The 19,156-nt window shown below is 34.6% G+C and overlaps 2 protein-coding genes across 4 annotated transcripts; both read left to right on the forward strand.

The window, feature by feature from the left end:
• Window positions 1–919: 919 nt before the first annotated feature.
• Window positions 920–12,361, forward strand: LOC130728439 (subtilisin-like protease Glyma18g48580). Of its 3 annotated transcripts, XM_057579916.1 has the most exons (12): window positions 920–1,016; window positions 1,108–1,278; window positions 6,089–6,198; window positions 6,292–6,389; window positions 6,618–6,773; window positions 7,394–7,517; window positions 8,972–9,518; window positions 10,266–10,360; window positions 10,629–10,883; window positions 10,994–11,126; window positions 11,210–11,426; window positions 11,522–12,361. In XM_057579916.1, the coding sequence occupies exons 2-12, from the start codon at window positions 1,267–1,269 to the stop codon at window positions 12,061–12,063; spliced, it is 2,289 nt and encodes a 762-aa protein (XP_057435899.1). In that variant the 5' UTR covers window positions 920–1,016; window positions 1,108–1,266; the 3' UTR covers window positions 12,064–12,361. The 3 variants fall into 3 exon arrangements, with proteins under 3 accessions (XP_057435899.1, XP_057435898.1, XP_057435897.1); XM_057579915.1 differs by having other exon boundaries at window positions 957–1,278; XM_057579914.1 differs by lacking the exons at window positions 920–1,016; window positions 1,108–1,278 and adding an exon at window positions 5,746–5,905.
• Window positions 12,362–17,432: 5,071 nt separating this feature from the next.
• Window positions 17,433–18,547, forward strand: LOC130732331 (subtilisin-like protease Glyma18g48580). Its single transcript, XM_057584400.1, has 4 exons — window positions 17,433–17,561; window positions 17,717–17,826; window positions 17,935–18,031; window positions 18,242–18,547. The coding sequence occupies exons 1-4, from the start codon at window positions 17,466–17,468 to the stop codon at window positions 18,254–18,256; spliced, it is 318 nt and encodes a 105-aa protein (XP_057440383.1). The 5' UTR covers window positions 17,433–17,465; the 3' UTR covers window positions 18,257–18,547.
• Window positions 18,548–19,156: the final 609 nt, after the last annotated feature.

Consider the following 19,156-nt stretch of genomic DNA (forward strand, 5'->3'; position numbering starts at 1 on the left):
CCTTATACGTGTGGAGTAGAAAAAAATATGAAAGTCACAGTCAAAATAATCCAGTAATTATAAAAATGATTGTACTAAACATTATTTTATCGCTAAAAAACTAAAATTAAAATCGCTTAAAAAATTAAATCATAAATCAATATATTAACCATAAAAAAGTCAATGCCTCTAAATGTATGAAGAGGTGTCTTTTGGTGACATAAAAACTCCCCATGCACCGTTCATGTGCTTTTAAAAATTAATTTCTAGAAGCCAATCATTTTTTAAAATTAAATTTTGAAAGCTATATTTGTGCAAAGAGAGACTTTAGGTGGAAACAAAAGAAATCTCTTACTAACTCTTATATAAATATTTAATTTCAATGTTATTAATTTGAATTGAGCGTAAAAAACATGGCCCCATTAGCCAAATACTTTATTTTCCTATTTGGTCAAAGCCAACTACTATAATCTAAGTCAATAATATACTCACAATTGGTAGCTCTAGCAACCCAAACCGAGTGAGTGACGGAGTGAGAATATTTCCAAGCTTAATTTCCACATAATACACATAAAATAAAAGAGATAAAAAGTCTTAATTGTGACTAAATTTCAAATTTAAAATATTATCATCTTAATGTTAACCGCATACCGGACAGTTTATGAAAAAAAATTAATAATATAACCTTCAAACACACAAATACTGCATACATTTTAAGTGATCAATAAGAGAGTATTGCTAAATGCTCCATGCAAAAAAAAAAAAAAAATTCAAAGCCAATCATGTGAAACACATTTGCGCCATTAATATTAGTTTTTGAAAGGTATCTTAACCAAAATTGCATACAGACATGCTAGTCCTTCAACCACGACTATTTTATTGCCTGAGTGTTAGACTTAATTGAATTGGCTAGAATATATATATTTGTACCCACTTCGTCATCATTGCTTTATAAAGGGTCTATCAGCTCCTACTATGTCACACCATCCAATCCAAGAACATAATCTTGATACAAGAACCCTGTTACTTCAATCATGGTACGCATGCTGGTTGTGATTCAAAGAAGCTCTCAAATCCAGTTCATGTTCTTCTGTGTCCTTCTAACACTTTTGCTTCCCCAAGATGCAGCTCAAGTGACTGAAGGAAGTGCTCTGTTGAAATGGAAACAGAGCCTTGACAACCAAAGCCAAGCTCTCTTGTCAACTTGGACAGGTTCTGATCCATGCAAATGGAAAGGAATTCAATGTGACAAATCCAACTCCATCTCCAACATAAGTCTTGCAAATTATGGACTCAAAGGTACACTCCACAATCTCAGCTTCTCCTCATTCCCCAACCTCCTCAGCCTAGATATCTCTAGCAACTTCTTTTTTGGGACCATCCCACCACAAGTAGGTGGCATGCCCAAAATAAATCTTTTGAACTTGTCTTACAATTCCTTTGATGGTTTAATTCCTCAAGAAATTTGGACATTAAGGAGTTTACATGTCCTTGATTTTTACGCTTGTCAACTAGAGGGTTCTATTCCAAGTTACATTACAAACTTGTCCAGCCTATCATATCTAGACTTGGGTGAAAACAAATTGTATGGTCACATTCCTTCTGAGATTGGAAAAATGAACAGCTTGGAGTACCTTGCCCTTGCAGAAAACAAGCTTTCTGGTTCCATTCCAAGTGAAATTGGGATGCTCACAAACCTTAGGTTTCTTGATCTTTCATTCAACCCTCTCTCTGGTACTATCCCTGAAACAATAGGTAACATGAGCAGTTTAAATAGACTTTATATTGCTAATATTTCCCAACTTTCTGGACCAATCCCACCTTCCTTATGGAACAGGTCTAACTTGTCCGAGCTCCAACTTTACCGCAACAATCTTTCTGGATCAATACCAGATTCCATAGGAAACTTGGTCAATTTGAAACAGCTTACGCTTGATTACAACCAATTTTCAGGGTCCATTCCTTCCACCATTGGGAGCTTGACAAAGCTCACAGACTTATACTTGAGCTTTAATCATTTTTCTGGACCAATTCCTGCCTCTATATGGAATCTTATCAATTTGAATCGCCTCAGTCTCCAAAGTAACAATCTCTCAGGAACTATTCCTACTACAATTGGTAATTTGAAAAGGCTCACTGTGTTGGAACTGTCCACCAACAAACTCATTATTCTTTTGTGCTTTCCTAAGTCCTTCTTTTATCGTGAATTTTAGGTAGCGTTTGGTAAACATGTAAGAAGGGAACGGAACGGGACATATGGGTTCCGTTCTGTGTTTGTCATGTTTTTTAGATGGAACGGAACAGGACACAAGGCTCTAAGAACAAGACATTTTGGTTCTGTTCTAGTTGTGATAGGGGTATATATGTAATTAATCTTATGGTTCTGTTCTAGTTGTGATGTATTTGTCAAACACATTGAATAGAACATTTTTGTCCCGTTCCATTATGTTACGTTCAGTTCTGTTCAGTTCCGTTCCGTTCTGTTACGTTTCCAAACGCTACCTTATATTCTAATCACAGTGACAAAAAGGCATTTTCCAGGGGTTGAAGATCTTTATATTCACATATGGTGTTTCACACCCTATTCTACGAATTAAATTGCATTATATAACTATGAATATAATAATTATAAAATGCCCGTTATTGAAACTACTTTTTTAAGGAAGAAAGAAAATTCCATCTCCATTTTTTATTTAAAGGAGAGGAGACTTTTATAAATTGAAATTAAATAGTAAAAGCTATAAATTAAATACTCTTTCCTGTGATGATGTGATAAAAAACTAGTTAATTGGAAGAAATATATGAAAGGAAAAAGTTATCATACAAGACAAGATCGATTATAGAAAAATTAAAGGGAGAAGAACCGTGAACTTTATTTATTTTCTTTTTTGGTAACAACCCTACACTTTATTTGAGTCTGGTCTGGGAAGGAAAAAGAGAGAGAATAAGAATAAGATTTTGAAATTTGTTTGGTAACATAAAAAATTTCTTCACTTACTTTGGTGAGTGGGAAAATGAGCTATTGGATGAAAACACATAAATGATTTTATATTATATTCTAACACGCTTTCTCATACAAAAAGCTCACTTAAGCTTAAAGTATGAACAATACACATGCCAACCGATCATATATATAATCATATATATGCTTCTTTTTATTAAATAGTGAGGTAAAAAAGGATCAAGTTCTATATCATTTTGTCATAGCGGTCTTGATACAATGTCATGAATTAACGACCTCAAAAGCTTAAGCTGTTAAGTGAAGATACATAATTTTTTTTATATTATAAATACATGGTATGTTGAACTTTATTGTCCATAATGGTTCTACCTACCTGCCAAACAAGATTGGCTTGGGGAACATCAATATGGAACTTCAACTTAAACTGTACTATGGAATATGGATAATCAATTAAAAGGCTATATAAATCGATGAATATCTTGGCATATAAATTAAATGGCTAAATTAATCTATTGAACTTGTTATGTCATTTACATTACAACAATACAAATTAAGCCATTGTTGATGTGATCACCCTGCGATTGGAGGTATGGTGACTCACTGTCCACCTTGGAAATGGCAGTTGCAGCCATTTTTCAGGCTTCTACGGCTTTGTGGCTGGCAATATAGTTTTCCTGTTGTCACAATGTCAAGGCCTCTATGAAGCGTGCTTTTTTAGCTTCTGCTGCCCGCCTCCTCGCCGAGTCTTCCTCACCAGCTCCATCAAGGGAAGCTTGAGACTCTCCTGTGAGTGAGGTGACATCAGCCCTCTCGTTCGTCGACAAGTCTTTTGTGTCGAATAATTGACAACGAGTCTTTCCCCGCCCAAACCCCTTTCATATAAGAAGCTTGGTAGCTTCACCAGCGACATAGTGGGCATCACGAGATCCCTAGTTCAATATTCTCCCCTGAAGGATAACTCAAGTAGTAAGAGCTAGGGACATAAGGGTTGGGTGGGGTGAAGGGTAAAGGGGCCCGAGTTTGAACCCGGATGAGGAATTAATTTACTAACATTTATAACAACTAACATTTTCCTATAAAAAAAACGAGATCCCTAGTTGGGCATAAGTCAGAAGTTTCTCCAACCTATCTTGATACTGAGCATGATATTAGGAAAAAATAAACAAATAAGTTTAGAATAAATTAACATATATAAATAGCATATTGACAAAGGAAAACATGATGAGCTACTTACATGTGTTGCCTCAGATCGATTGTCAATCATTCTTCAGGTGGATGACAAGAACTCTCTCAAATGATAGTGCCTTCATTAATGGTGTTGGCCAAAGGGGATGCGGTGGTCAAAAGAGGTGCGATGGAGGTCGCTAGAGTTGTCAAGGGAGTTGTGCTCAAGGTTGGAGCGGCGAGGAATGGAGGTCATAGGAGAAAGAGGGGTTTTAAGTTAAGAGAGAAAATGTGGTCGTGAGTGTCCGGGGACGACCCATTTCACTCAACATTAGCATCCGCTGGGTCGAATCTACTCACTTAGCCATTGGATTTGGGTTCACAACTAATGTAGGCTCAAGCAAAGTCATAAATGATGTATACTTGGCTTTAATTATGGATTGTAGAGTGGGTAGCGTCGATTTAGCCAACACTACTTTTTAATAGATGTCATAAAATTCCTAAAAACTGACCTTATATTTGAAGCTGACATCTTTGACCTTTTTCGTAAAATGGCTGGTGCAGTTTAGTTAACTGTTTGATCGGGTTGAAATTTTGATGTTGTTCACAACACATTGATCTTCAATCTGACGAGTCGGATCGTCAATCAAATGTCTGTGCTAAAAGAAACAACCCAGGCAAGATGCAGCCACATCACTTAAGTGAAATCTGTCTTCGAGTGCTTCTTACATTAAAATGCTAAACGATAATAAAATCTTAACAAACTCTAATGAAAACATATAAAATCCTAAAAATCCTAACAATGCATATTGTGATTAAAAATACTTAAAGTCACTAATTATGACTCAATAAAATAAATAAAAACAAGATAATAAAAAGGTTGGCCCATACCTGTAATGATGGGCATGACCAGATGGACTGACCTAGGACAAGTATGAGTTGTGCTAATGAAATATAGGCCCACAAAAAAGTTGGCCTAGACTTGCCCAACCCAAAAAGATGCAGGAACTAAAAGAAATGACTGTTTTAGCGACCAAATTTAACGCCGCCCACAACACCAGCGCTAAGTTTCGCTAATTTTAGTCAACACTAAGCTGTTGTGAAATGCCAACAAATATCCCTACTTAACGGCATCATCGGTATGACTGACGCCAACTTGCGTCAGAAAACCATCATTTAGCAATGGTCATAATCTAGATCATTTCAGCAAGTCTTCAATTCCTCAGTTTCATATTTATATTATGGTTATTTGATATTTTTTCAAATTTTTCCTTATTAGTCCTGACCGCCGACACTAGTGCATTGGTTCTAGAGCCGCCTATGTGACTGACACTAATTTTGAGTTGATAGAGTCGATTGTATTATCAAGTGTGTAGTGTCAGTTTAGAGTGGGATAAATCGAGTTCACATGTAGCGTTCGTTAAGTAGCTTACGTTACACGTCAACTTTTAGTCTTTTAGCGTCAGCCGCCGGTGCCACTGATGATAAGTGTTATAAATTTAAAAGCAAGGATAATAAATGAATTAAAAAATTATAGATTTCATTCTATTCTGTGCGCGCACTAGCTACAAACAGTTGTACAAAAATCATTCTAAACACATCCAACTAGCTTTTTTCCTCTATATATGCCATTATTTATGCCGTTTCATTACACTTACACCAGCAAAGGGTAGAACCCCTATGCTACCACAAACATATTCCATAAAAATGGGTCGTTCAATCTCATCAACCCTTCTTTTTCTTGTCTCATATTTTCTTCTTTTTATTTCGTTGCTGAATTCTGTCCATGCTAGCAAAAAGGTAGGGCAGTTTTTCTTGTTGAATGATCAATGATTGCTCAATTTGCATGTTGTTTTGAAGTTAATTACTACTTTGAAATTATTGAATATGATTGGTGATGATGACATTATTGAATGATGACTAGTGATGGGTGACTTAACTCTTTGTCAAACTATCCATTTTTAATTTATTACTTGTTCATAGTGCTACATTGTATACCTGGGAGCACATTCTCATGGTCCAACACCTTCCTCTGTTGATCTTGAAACTGCCACATCTTCTCATTATGATTTACTGGGTTCAGTCTTGGGAAGGTATATATAAAATGAGATAAACATAATTTTTCCCTAAGCTCTGTTTTAGAAGAAATTGATCTATTAACTATGTATGTTGATGATCATTGACAGCCATGAGAAGGCCAAAGAAGCAATTCTTTATTCATATAATAAACACATCAATGGATTTGCAGCTTTACTTGAAGAGGAAGAAGCAGCACGGATTGCAAGTATGAAACTCAAAATAATGCTTAAGCACCTTCCAGATCTAGTGTTTTCACCACTTCAAATTAGCTATCACTATATTTGGATTAAATTTCTTCACCTTACAATCAATTTTGATACTAGAAGTTACGGAAAGAAGCTTTTTCACCAAATTAATTTAGCGTCAAAATTAATGGAATTAATTGGAGAAGTATTTCTAGACAGAGTATATAGTTGACATTGTGTTTATGCAGAAAATCCAAAAGTAGTATCTGTGTTTGTGAGCAAGGAGCATAAATTGCACACTACCCGTTCATGGGAGTTTCTTGGACTGCGAGGAAATGGTGGGAATTCAGCATGGCAAAAGGGGAGATTTGGAGAAAATACAATCATAGCTAACATCGATACAGGTAATTTAAGCTCTAATGTAAAGAAAATAATCAGTAAATATCCGCATTATGCATACATTTAATAGACTTTGGAGTGAAAAAAAGAAGACAACATAGTAAAATAATGGATTTGATGCATGGTATGAAAGGAGCTCCACATTCAATATAGTGAGATCCTTATTTCCAACTAATCAATGAAAAAATGTTAAAAATAAAGTGTTAAAGTATGATTGCTAGCACATCTCAAACAGTCAATCATATAATGTTATGGTGTATGAAAGTGTTATGTTGACACTTCTTTCCCTTATATCTTATTCACTATTCAAAAGATTGAGAATAGTGAAAAATGAAATACATATGATAAGTGACATAATATGAAGAAGAAAAGAGAAATTGAAATTGAAAGAAAACAAAGTAGAAATTAATTGTAAATCTGAGCATGAATATATTATATTGCATGCTAAAATCTAAAGTGAAAGTTTTCTTTATGCACAAAAAACAATGTGCATACTGTTGGTTATGCCTTTCTTTATCTTTTTTATGCACAAAGATGTGTCTTTCTTTGTATTGTACCTCTTTATGTTTTTGACCAAGATGCTAAAATCTTCAAATGTTCTCCTAATGACGTACGATCTGGACAGGTGTTTGGCCTGAATCCCAGAGTTTTAGTGACAAAGGAATTGGTTCTGTTCCTGCAAAATGGCGTGGGGGTAACATCTGTCAAATTAACAAGCTCCGAGGTTCAAAGCAAGTTCCATGTAACAGGTCCCAACTAAGCTTTCACTTTTTCCTTTGAGTTTGTTTTAAACAATAAAGATGGGCTAGATACTAGAGTGTGATATGGAATAGTAGTAAAAAAGAAAAAAAGAGTCCCCAATTATATGCACTACATGCACTTATAAAAAGTGGACATTTAAGCATTATCCACTAGAGCCCCCATTAACGGTCTTTCCCATTATAACTTTATTTAACCCAAGCATATGCTAAAGGAGTAATGATATATACACAACTCATTTTTTAAACACTTCATTCTCACCTCTTTTTATTTCTATCTCTCTCATCTTATCATCTATCACATCTCATATTTTCTCTCTCTTACTTTTTCTTTTCTTCCTATCTCTCTCACCATTCCACCTCTCCATCTCAAAAGAGAGGTGTGGATGAAACATTATCCTATCCTAAAGTATAGCTCATTCCTTGAAAACATGACAGATCTCACCAGAAATTATATACTTTTACTGATGTTGTCAATTTGGTTCAACATACACCCTGTATGATAAAGCAGTGACAACACTCTTATATGCATTTTTTCTCTCTCTTTCTATCATCTCTAGAAATTAGGAGGCCTATACTCAACCACAAAAGCTAGCTCAAGAGTTGAGGTTTGCACTACCCTTATAAAGCTTATCTTGACTCTATCTCTAGCCAATGTGAGACTTCTAACACACCCCCTCACGTCCAGGATTGAAAAGACTGGAACGTGGGATCAACAACGGGTGGCCCAAATATGCGTGGTCTCCACAACAAATGGATCTAGGATAGGCTCTGATACCATATTAGAAATTAGGAGGCCTATACTCAACCACAAAAGCTAGCTCAAGAGTTGAGGTTTCTAACTTGTCATGTCGTATAACATATTTATATTTAATACTTTGCTCTTTTCTCTTCTTATATTTTGGTTTTTACACAAAAAGAATATTTCACAAACCTTATTGTTCAACATAGTTTCTCTCAGTCTCTTTCTATCACATCAATTACTTATATCTTTTCTTCCATTTTCACTTTTGAGTGTTTGTTTGTTGTATGCGCTATGTTGATATTTTAAAATCATTTTACTTTTTATATAAAAAATCTGTTTGATTGCAGATTTTGAAAACTGTATTTAAAAAGTGTTTTTAAAAACTGTTTTGATGTTTAAAAAAAAACCGTTTGAATTAGATGTTTTCTAACATTACAAAATTGTAATATGAAAACTAAAAATAGAAAACATCTTTTAGTTGTTCTGGTATTTTAATTTTAAAAATTGAAATTGAGAACGGTTTTCGAAAACAATTTTTGAAAACAAACAAATTTTTAAATTTGCAATAAAAAAACAGTTTTCAAAAACTGTAATCAAACAGGCCAAAAATTACTCACTTGAGAAATGTTAGTTAGACATAAAAGTTATATCACCATCTATTTATATATACTTGTATGAAATGTGCTACACATGACACTAGGAAGCTAATTGGAGCAAGATTCTTTAGCAAAGCTTTTGAGGCATATAATGGCAAACTTCCCCCAACACAACAAACAGCACGTGACTTAGTAGGCCATGGTACCCACACACTATCAATAGCTGGTGGAAATTTCGTTCCTGGAGCACAAGTATTTAGTAATGGTAATGGCACAGCAAAAGGTGGATCACCAAGAGCACGAGTTGCAACCTACAAAGTGTGCTGGTCGCTAACTGATCCAGCTAGTTGCTATGGCGCGGATGTGTTGGCGGCCATAGACCAAGCCATAAGCGATGGTGTTGATGTGATTTCTGTATCTGCTGGAGGAAGATCTTTTATCAGTGCTGAAGAAATTTTCACTGATGAAGTTTCCATAGGATCATTTCATGCACTTGCCAAAAATATATTAGTAGTTGCTTCTGCAGGGAATGATGGACCTGCACTTGGAACTGTGTTGAATGTGGCTCCATGGGTGTTTACTGTTGCTGCTAGCACCATTGATAGAGAGTTCAGCAGTACTATAACTTTGGGTAACAACCAACAAATTACGGTATCATCCTTCTTTCTTCAACTTATTGTTATTCTTTATCTAAGTAATGTGAATTGAAAAAAATCTCTTTTTTTTAGATAACCCAAATTTATATATATAGAGCTCAAGATGTGCCAAAGAGAAACAAATGTAATTGTACAGACCCAAGGCCAAAAGAAAACAGAGAAAATGAGGAAACATGGGAGGAATCAGAAAAAACAAACAGAACAAAGAAAAAAAAATCTCATTTAGGAGAGTTATGAGGATTCCCTTAAATGGCATATTCCCTTAAATCTCTAATAATAGACAACAACAAAAAAATTGTATATATTTAAGCTGGCTTAAATTCAATTGCTATTATTGTAAGGAAAATTATTTGTAGACGTTTTTATAGTGCATATATTCAATAGATACTCAGACAAAAAAAGTACCGAAGAGTAAGAAGTAATTGATGTAATATATGTAAAAAGAGAAAAATGAGTTATTTGTTGAATGTATGTCCCGTTTATATATTTAAGTATCACAACTGTTACTGTACTTAATAGGAAAATGAGAGAAAAGTAGAGAATTTTCTGATTAACTGATCTAATTGAACGTATTTGTAGTTACACATAATGTGAAACTAAGTCTCTAACTGTAATCGAGCTAAATAGTATAACAACCAAACAACTAGATAACCGAAAAAGACTAACAGAAAACTGATTCTAACTACAATTAAATTAAGAGTAGAGTAATTGTTGAAATAATATTTTACTTTTTTATTTGCAGGGAGCCAGTCTTTTTGTGAACTTGCCACCTAACCAATTATTTTCTTTGATCCTTTCAACTGATGCTAAACTTGCCAATGCAACCAATCGAGACGCGTAAGTACAAATCTCAAAAAGATTTGCCTTTTCTATAAACTTATAGTCGTGATTCATGAACCACAGTTTTTAGGCAACACTGAACCGCCACAAACTGTAGAGTTTTATTATTATGCAATTTGTGGCAGTCAAAGACCTGCACAAACTACAGGTTTAATTGAAGTTAATGAAAAACCGTTGGACATGAAATCATTTTTTTTAACTTAGATGCCTTTGTTTATTAAATGCCATGTTTCTTACATTCATTTTTATATGCATGTTATTGCAGTCAACTTTGTAGACCTGGAACACTTGACCCTGCAAAAGTAAAAGGCAAAGTAGTGGTATGCACTCGAGGTGGAAAAATAAAATCAGTAGCTGAGGGCAGTGAAGCTCTATCTTCTGGTGCAAAGGGAATGGTTCTGAGTAATCAAAAGCAAAATGGAAACACACTTCTTTCTGAGCCTCATGTTTTGTCAACCGTGAACACTGCAAAAGTTCCTGGATCAAAAACAACACCTGGTGGCGCTGGCATAACTGCTACGTATAATTACACATAACCATCCTTTAAAATTGTTACATTTTTTAAAATTTCATGTTACATATGAAGGGCTCTATTTATTCACTTTATTACTATATTTCTTTGAATTGAAGGGACTCTACAATAAATTCATCCACTACATTAAAGTTGTCCCCAGCAAAAACATTCCTTGGAAGAAAGCCAGCTCCAGTTATGGCTTCATTCTCATCTAGAGGGCCAAATAAAATTCAACCAGCAATACTAAAGGTAATTTAAAAAAACTTAGAATTTTATCAATTATACTCATTTTGTATTTTTTTTTATTAGATTGATTTTGTTCTCTATTTTAGCCTGATGTAACTGCACCTGGTGTGAGCATACTCGCTGCGTATTCACCATTTGCAAGTGCATCTAACTTATTATCAGACACTCGTCGGGGGTTTCCATTTAATGTACTGCAAGGAACTTCCATGTCTTGCCCTCATGTTGCTGGTATTGCTGGACTTATTAAAACACTTCATCCTAATTGGAGTCCGGCCGCTATCAAATCAGCAATCATGACGACAGGTACTCTCTCTATCTCTCTTTTCCTGTCAAGAGTGATTTTCGGTATTCAAACATGGGTGACATATTTACTTATGTTTAAATTTATGGCTTTGCAGCAAGCACAAGAGATAACACCAATAAGCCGATACGAGATGCTTTCAACAAAAAATTGGCAACCCCATTTGCTTATGGTTCAGGGCATGTTCAACCTAACAGTGCAATAGATCCTGGGCTTGTTTATGATCTAAGCATTGTTGATTACTTGAACTTCTTATGTGCTTCTGGATATGACCAACAACTCATTTCAGCACTAAACTTCAACAAGACATTTACTTGTTCAGGATCTCACAGCATAACAGACTTGAACTACCCTTCAATCACATTACCAAACATCAGGTCAAATGTGGTAAATGTTACTCGCACAGTCACCAATGTTGGGCCACCAAGCAAGTATTTTGCAAATGCACAATTGCCAGGACATAAAATTGTTGTTGTTCCAAATTCCTTGAGTTTCAAGAAAATTGGTGAAAAGAAGACATTCCAAGTTATTGTGCAGGCAACGAGTGTGACTCAAAGGAGAAAATACCTATTTGGGAAATTGCAATGGACAAATGGAAGACACATAGTTAGGAGTCCCATTACAGTTCGACACATATGAGAAAGCATTGTGTTATGATATTATGATATGAGGACCACTATGTTTGAGCATTGGGATTTCATGTTATCTATGTGTGCGTGTTTATTTTATATTATCATTTTCTTTGGTTGTTTGGGGATCATAGTGTGATGTGTTTTTGCAATAAATGATATGTTAGATGAGTGCAATGAACATGCTTAGTGCTTAAATTTGAAGTGTACAGGGGTGGAAAAGTTATGGGCCCTTTTTTAAGCTTGATTTTTGTTCCTTCCCTGTATTTTGGATGATGCTAATTAATAAATTTCGTGTTTATCCGGAATTTTTTTTTTGAAGTCCATACTCTGACAAGTGACAACTCTACCGACCATGCTATACCATTCTTCGTGTTAGATTAAATTTTTGAGCCATTTGCTTCAAGGGTTGATTGGTCTTGATGACTACCTCATGGCTTTGAAAGTAGGGCCTCAGTTTGTGAATTGAGATCACCAGGGCAAAGCACCGTCTTCTCATTATTCTTGTGTCTCAAGCTCAACCCCTGGAAAGCTCTGCTCACAAAGTATATTTCTCTTTGTTTTTATGCCTCCTCTTGTACCAATGTTGAACTCATTGCTGAGTTGGTTACTGATTGATACATCAATATAGTTTCACTGGGATAGCCCAATTCAAAATAGGCAGTCTCGGCAAGAAATTTTAAACTCCTGAAATTCCATTTCAAATTCCGCTGTCAGCCAAAGGCTTGGATTCTTCCTCAAACATTTGAAAAAAGGGAACACTTGGTGAGTTGACTGAGACCGAAATCGTGATAGCGCCGCTATTCGCCCTGTGAATTGTAGGACCTCTTTTACCGTTTTGAGACGGTAAATCTTAACGATAGACATGAATTTATTGAGTTTAGCTAAATCCCCGAGAAGACCTACATGAATCCCATAATTTTTCCCGATTGTACCCCAAAGGCGAACTTCTCATGATTAAGCTCTGTGTTGTGTTTTTGTAAGTCGGAGAAAACCTCCTGAAAGTCCCTTTGGTTGTCTGAACCTTTGGATGATTTTACCACCATATCATCCACATAGACATAGATATTCCTGCATTTTAAAGTCGGAATGGCATCACCATGTAACTATAATATCTTGATGGATCATGAACGTCATGTTCTCATCATCCATTGGGTGAATGAAGATTTGGTTGTGTCCGGAGTAAGAACCCAAGCTTAGTAGCTTAAAACTGTTTGCCCCATCAACTACTCTGTCTATACTCGATAAGGGAACAAGTCTTTGGGACATGTATTTTTCAGGCTAAGATGGAAATGTGCATAGGCTTTACAAACCTGAAAAATACATGTCCCAAAGACTTTTCCCATTGTCGAGTATAAACTAGTAGTTAATGGGGGTAAAAAGTTTTAAGCTACTAACCTTTATTGGTTCGTACTCAGGATACAATCATATCTGCATTCACCGAATGGATGATGAGAACACGACACTCATGATCCATCAAGATATTTACAGTTACATGGTGATGCACTGATGCCATTCCGACTTTAAAATGCAGGAATGTGTAGGTCTATGTGGATGATATGGTGGTGAGGTCATCCAAAGGCTCAGAGAACCAAGGAGACTTTCCGGAGGTTTTCTCCGACTTACAAAAACACAACATGAAGCTTAATCCTGAGAAGTTCTCCTTTGGGGTACAATCGGGAATTTTTTTGGGATGCACGTTGAACTTGTCGGGGATTTAGCTAAACTCAATAAATTCTTGTTTCCACCTCCACCCCCTTTTTTTTTTTGACAAATTAACCTTTACAAAAACGAAAATGAAATTGAATCACGGGGTTAATTTTTTTTAACCCTAATCCCAAATCATATTCAATCAACCAAAATTAGCAAGCTTCATCGTGTTCTTTGTGTGATTTCCCCCTTGAAGTATCTCATGAAGCTGTCAAGGCCATCGATCTCTTCTTTGACGTGGTTCCAGCGCACGGTTCTTCGTGGATAATCTCGGCAATAGCTAGTGGTCCCAGGCGTGGAGGTAGATAGAGATGGCAGAAAAACCCACACCCGTGGGGCCCGACCCAAACCCAACCCGAAATTTTGGGTGAAACCCGATTTCTTAGGGTTTGGGTTTGGGTTTCACCCGATTTAAAACCTGTTTGGGTTCGGGTGTGGGATTGATTAAACCCGCACCCAAACCCAAACACAAACCCCAAAGCCTTATACATGTAATTATCATCCCTTATATATATTATTAAAGTTACTAAGTAGGGTTTTCTTTAACGTAAAAAATCCATAAACTATGTTGTTTATCAGCTTATGTTCATGAACTATATTTTTTCCTTTGTATTGGAAAGCTGATGAGGTTTAATCAGCTTATGTTCATGTTATTTTCGGGTCGGGTTTTTGAGTTTTTTGTGGGTTCGGAGCTCACATCAGGTTTTGGGTTTGGGTTCGGGAAAAAAACCCAGGGGTTTGGATTTGGGTTTATCTTTTACACTCATATTGGGTATGGGTTTGAGTGTTAAGTTTGGGTTCGGGTGTGGGAATGGTCAAACCCGCACCCACGGAGCCCGTTGCCAACCTAGAGGCAGAGGACGAATAGGACTAAAAATATCCTATTTTCATGGGTAATTTTAAAATATTACACGGATTATTTAAATGCCATTATCAAGTTACAAGTAAAAAATGATGATATGTCATCAATTGTTCTTTATTTGATTAAAAAGAGTTTTCATGAGTGACATTCAAAAGATTTGGAAATCAGGGACCAACAGTTAGGACCTAAATTTAAGTATTTGAGAAAGTTAGTTTGACTAAAAACTGCATTGTCTTTTATTTTGGGGTTAGTTTGTTAATGAGTTAATTTGAGGTGGTAACATGAAATTTAAAGAAAATTTTTCCTCGTAAGCTTTATTAAACATGTGGCAAGGTCTCTCGACCACCACCTCTGACAAGACTAAAATTGGGTAATTTCTCAAACATCAGGGACCGAGTCCAAGCTTTGTTATGAGGAGGGACCATTTCTAAACTTAGTGTATTATACATGGACCAAAACCTTATTTAAGTTTTCTTGAAGTCCACCAACAAGTAGTATTTTTTTTACACCAACAACAAGTTGTATTAAATTAATATGAAGGGATTCATCGAAAAAAAATATGAAGGGAAAATCAGTATTTGATGCTATTCCATTCTTTCTGCTTTGTAATTTTGTCTCATTCTTACCTAACATCGTATATTTTCATATTCTTTCCAAAGTGATTAGGGGCTCTGTCCAGAATGCTCGATGATGGAGTGAAATCTTTCGAGGAAGAAACAAAAACCTGAAATTCCATCTTCTAGCTTTTTTAAAACAATAAAAACTATAAAAAAAACTATGAATTAAATACTCGCAAGGAACATGCATGAAAAAAGTAATCTAGAATCTAGATCTAGATTATGAACTAAGTACTTGGTGTCACACAAGATATGGTGATGAACTACATATTAGATACACTGGCAGAAGAGCCGTCCACTACTTTATTTGGATGTGAGGAAAAAATTAAAGTAGAGAAGAAATCAAAATGAAGTTAAGAGGAAAAATAAGAAGATTTTATAATTTATTTGGATGAGCAGAAAATAAAAAGGATAAAATTCTCTTCACTTCTTTATCAAGTAGAAAAATGGAAAGAAAAGAATTAGGGCCAGTTTTGATTACAGTTTTTGAAAACTGTTTTCTATTTTTAATAATTGAAAATTTAAAATCTGTTTGTTTTCAAAAACTGTTTTCTAAAACGGTTCTCAATTTCAATTTTGTAAAAACTAAAATATCAGAACAGTTAATAAATATTTTATGTTTCAATTTTAGATTACAATTTTTTAATTCAATTTTTTTTCTTCTTGAAAGCAGTTTTTAAATAGAGTTTTCAAAAATTACAATCAAATAGACCCTTAAAGTTTGATCGATTCCCTCTTCAGTTTTCTAAATTTTAAAAATGATATTTAAAACATTTAAAAACTAAGGAAATTTTTTAATTTAAAAACTAAAAATATAAATAGACCTATGGTAGTTTGGGATTTCAATTTTTATAACTTTTCATACCAAATGATTTTTTCTCTTTTTCTATTTTTAGAAATTAAAAACTGTTATACAAAACAATAATCGAACATATGGGTTGTCTAAATGACCTATGAGAAAGTTTGGGTTAAAAATCTCATCGTCTAATCACATTGAAGATAAGTGAATTAAAATTTCTATATTTTATTTATTAATTTATTTATAAAAAATCATATTGGTTCATTGAATTGTGAGTTGGACACCTATATGAATCATTTAGACAACCTCTTAAATGTATATTTTTTACATTTGGAAAATATCAAGCATATTAGATTGTTAAAGATAAGTTTCCCATCATTACTTTTATTAATTATACATGTTCACCTCTTAAAATACAACTACATGTAAATTATAAACAAGGTAATTGGACAAATGCTAGTTGAAGGATGACGTGGGAATTGTGTGTCGGCGTGTCCTCCACGTTTGTGCACATTTTGAGGCCTAATGAGGAGAAATATTTTGGCACAAGAAGAAAAAATTGTCTCTTCTATTATTATTTCTACGTACGCCAACATGTTTAATTTCTCTCATAACCCTCTAGCCTCCTTTTCATTTCTTTCTTCTCAAGTTCTATCCTTTCCAAATTTTAATGCCGAATCAAGCTTTTCTATTAGTGAAGGAGGATCATACAATAGCTTATACGAATTAAAATAAGAAAACCTATATATAGATCACCAATCATTAAAAATTATTTCGAATTAAAATAATATGTACATGATTCACTAGACTTAATTTATAACAGCCAACAGGGTATGATGACATCGATCATGATACCAAGTCTTCCATATGGTTATTATTTTTTTCTTTTTAATTTGCAGGTGTTCTCATCTCCTTTAAGAGAAGGACTAATCATGTTCAGAGTGTTTTATTTTTATAGGCAATGAGTGTTAGAGTGTTGTGGCGGTATTTTCCTAACAAATGATTTTTCAGAAATTGAATTCGTTTCATACTTTCATCATCTTTATTCTTTACAAGGTCTGACTTATATACTCTCACTAACACCTTATTGGTGTGCATGGATGGCTTCTAGTTTAATAGAAAAACTTAATATGGGTTGTTGTACACAAGAAACAACCGAGATAGACACAAAAATGAATCATTTAAAAGTGAGATTTTTCAAAATTCAATGTAAGACAAATCCATCTTTAATTAAAATATTAAGCACATGGAACTTAAAATACATTTTAAATTTATGATGGATAAAGTCTTATTTACTGAATTCAAGAAGAGCAGTTTTTCCAGCTGTCCTTTTTTCCAGTATATATATATATATATATTCCATTAGTATGCCCTTCCATTACACATTATAAACAAACAGAGGATACAGAGCCCCCACAGCCTATATGCTAATGGCTCGTTCAATCTTATACCTTCATCTTCTGGTCTCATCTTTTCTCTTTTTGGTTTCAGTGCTGAGTGCTGTTCATGTTAGCAAAAGGGTAGGCCAGTTTTGCTTTATAATTGCTCATTTGAATTTTGTTTTAGAGATGGTTTAATTAATTTCACTGGACTCTGATGATGACATTATTGGATGATGGTGATGGGTTACATTACTTTTCATCAAATTATCCATTTTTTTATTACTTGTTCACAGTGCTACATTGTATACTTGGGAGCACATTCTCATGGTTCAAGACCTTCCTCTGTTGATCTTGAAACTGCCACATCTTCTCATTATGAATTACTGGGTTCAGTCTTGGGAAGGTATATATAAAATGAGAAAAAATCAGTTTTTTTGCCACATCTTCTTAAACTTTGTTTTGGAAGAAATTGATTTATAAACTATATATGTATGTTGATTTTCATTTACAGCAATGAGAAGGCCAAAGAAGCAATTATTATTCATATAATAAACACATCAATGGATTTGCAGCTTTACTTGAGGAGGAAGAAGCAGCTCAGATTGCAAGTAAGAAACTGATCAAATTCAATTAGCTAAAATTCAAGATCTAGTGTTTTCACCACTTCAAATTAGTTATTAGCATGCTCAGATCAACTTCTTTCTCCTTAAATATTTTCATTCTAGCCCCAGAAGCCGCTAATATTTTTTTTTACTGAATTGATTTGAACTTAAGAATCAAAATCATATATAGTTGACACAATGTTTCCACTGATGCAGAAAAACCAAATGTAGTATCTGTGTTTTTGAGCAAGGAGCATAAACTGCACACTACCCGTTCATGGGAGTTTCTTGGGCTGGGTAGAAATGGTATTGGAAATGGTGGGAACACAGCATGGCAAAAGGGAAGATTGGTGAAAACACAATCATAGGTAGCATTGATACAGGTAATCTTTACCACACTGATCTATCTTTATAATCCAATCAGAATCTATGAACAACTCTTTTCAGAACAACATTCTATATTAATATTGTTTCAATTTTTTTAATTTAATGAGTATATCTTCACTCTGGATCATAGTTTATTATTTAAATAATGAAGGAAATTCTAACCTCCTATTCTATTCTGTTTAGGGTATAAAAACTATATATAAATAATTAACTTAAATTTTGTGTTGTATTAATTACTTTAACAAATATACACAGAATTAGTCTTTTTTTTTAAACATAAGCTTTTATTAGATGGATAATTGTCAATATTACAGATAACACATAATAATGTGAGTAAAGTCCCCCAATGCTAGCATAGCAAAACCTAGAATCAAACACGCCCATAAAGCAATACAAGGCAGCAAACCCTTGATCAAACATTAAATGACCAATGAGAAGAGAAAGTCTCGCAAACCCAACAAAAAACATAGCATCATCTCGGCATTGGAGGGAACGGATAAGCATGCGACATCGATCAAAGAAGAAAGCAACATAACTGACACATACTCCGAGCACGATAGCACTGGACAAGTCCAAGACTCCGGGACCGAACAAGCCACACCCAAAGGACCTCCTGCACACTCTAAATCGCTGAAACCAGTACAACAGACAATGAAATTAGAACAGTCTCATGCTTATTCGCGTTTCCTCCTACTCAAAGTTAGTTATCCAACTTTTTTTTCCAATAGTAATTGGAGCATAATA

The sequence above is a fragment of the Lotus japonicus genome, chromosome 1 (assembly GCF_012489685.1).
Source record: "Lotus japonicus ecotype B-129 chromosome 1, LjGifu_v1.2".
Lineage (NCBI taxonomy): Eukaryota > Viridiplantae > Streptophyta > Magnoliopsida > Fabales > Fabaceae > Lotus > Lotus japonicus.

Bases quoted from the DNA above. Each gene is read 5' to 3' on its own strand.
- LOC130728439 (XM_057579914.1), top strand. From the start codon at position 5,786: ATGCTACCACAAACATATTCCATAAAAATGGGTCGTTCAATCTCATCA. The intron at 6,774-7,393 runs GTAATTTAAGCT...CGATCTGGACAG, and splicing joins CATAGCTAACATCGATACAG to GTGTTTGGCCTGAATCCCAG. The intron at 10,884-10,993 runs GTATAATTACAC...TTTGAATTGAAG, and splicing joins GGCGCTGGCATAACTGCTAC to GGACTCTACAATAAATTCAT.
- LOC130732331 (XM_057584400.1), top strand. From the start codon at position 17,466: ATGCTAATGGCTCGTTCAATCTTATACCTTCATCTTCTGGTCTCATCT. The intron at 17,562-17,716 runs GTAGGCCAGTTT...ACTTGTTCACAG, and splicing joins CTGTTCATGTTAGCAAAAGG to TGCTACATTGTATACTTGGG. The intron at 17,827-17,934 runs GTATATATAAAA...TTTCATTTACAG, and splicing joins CTGGGTTCAGTCTTGGGAAG to CAATGAGAAGGCCAAAGAAG.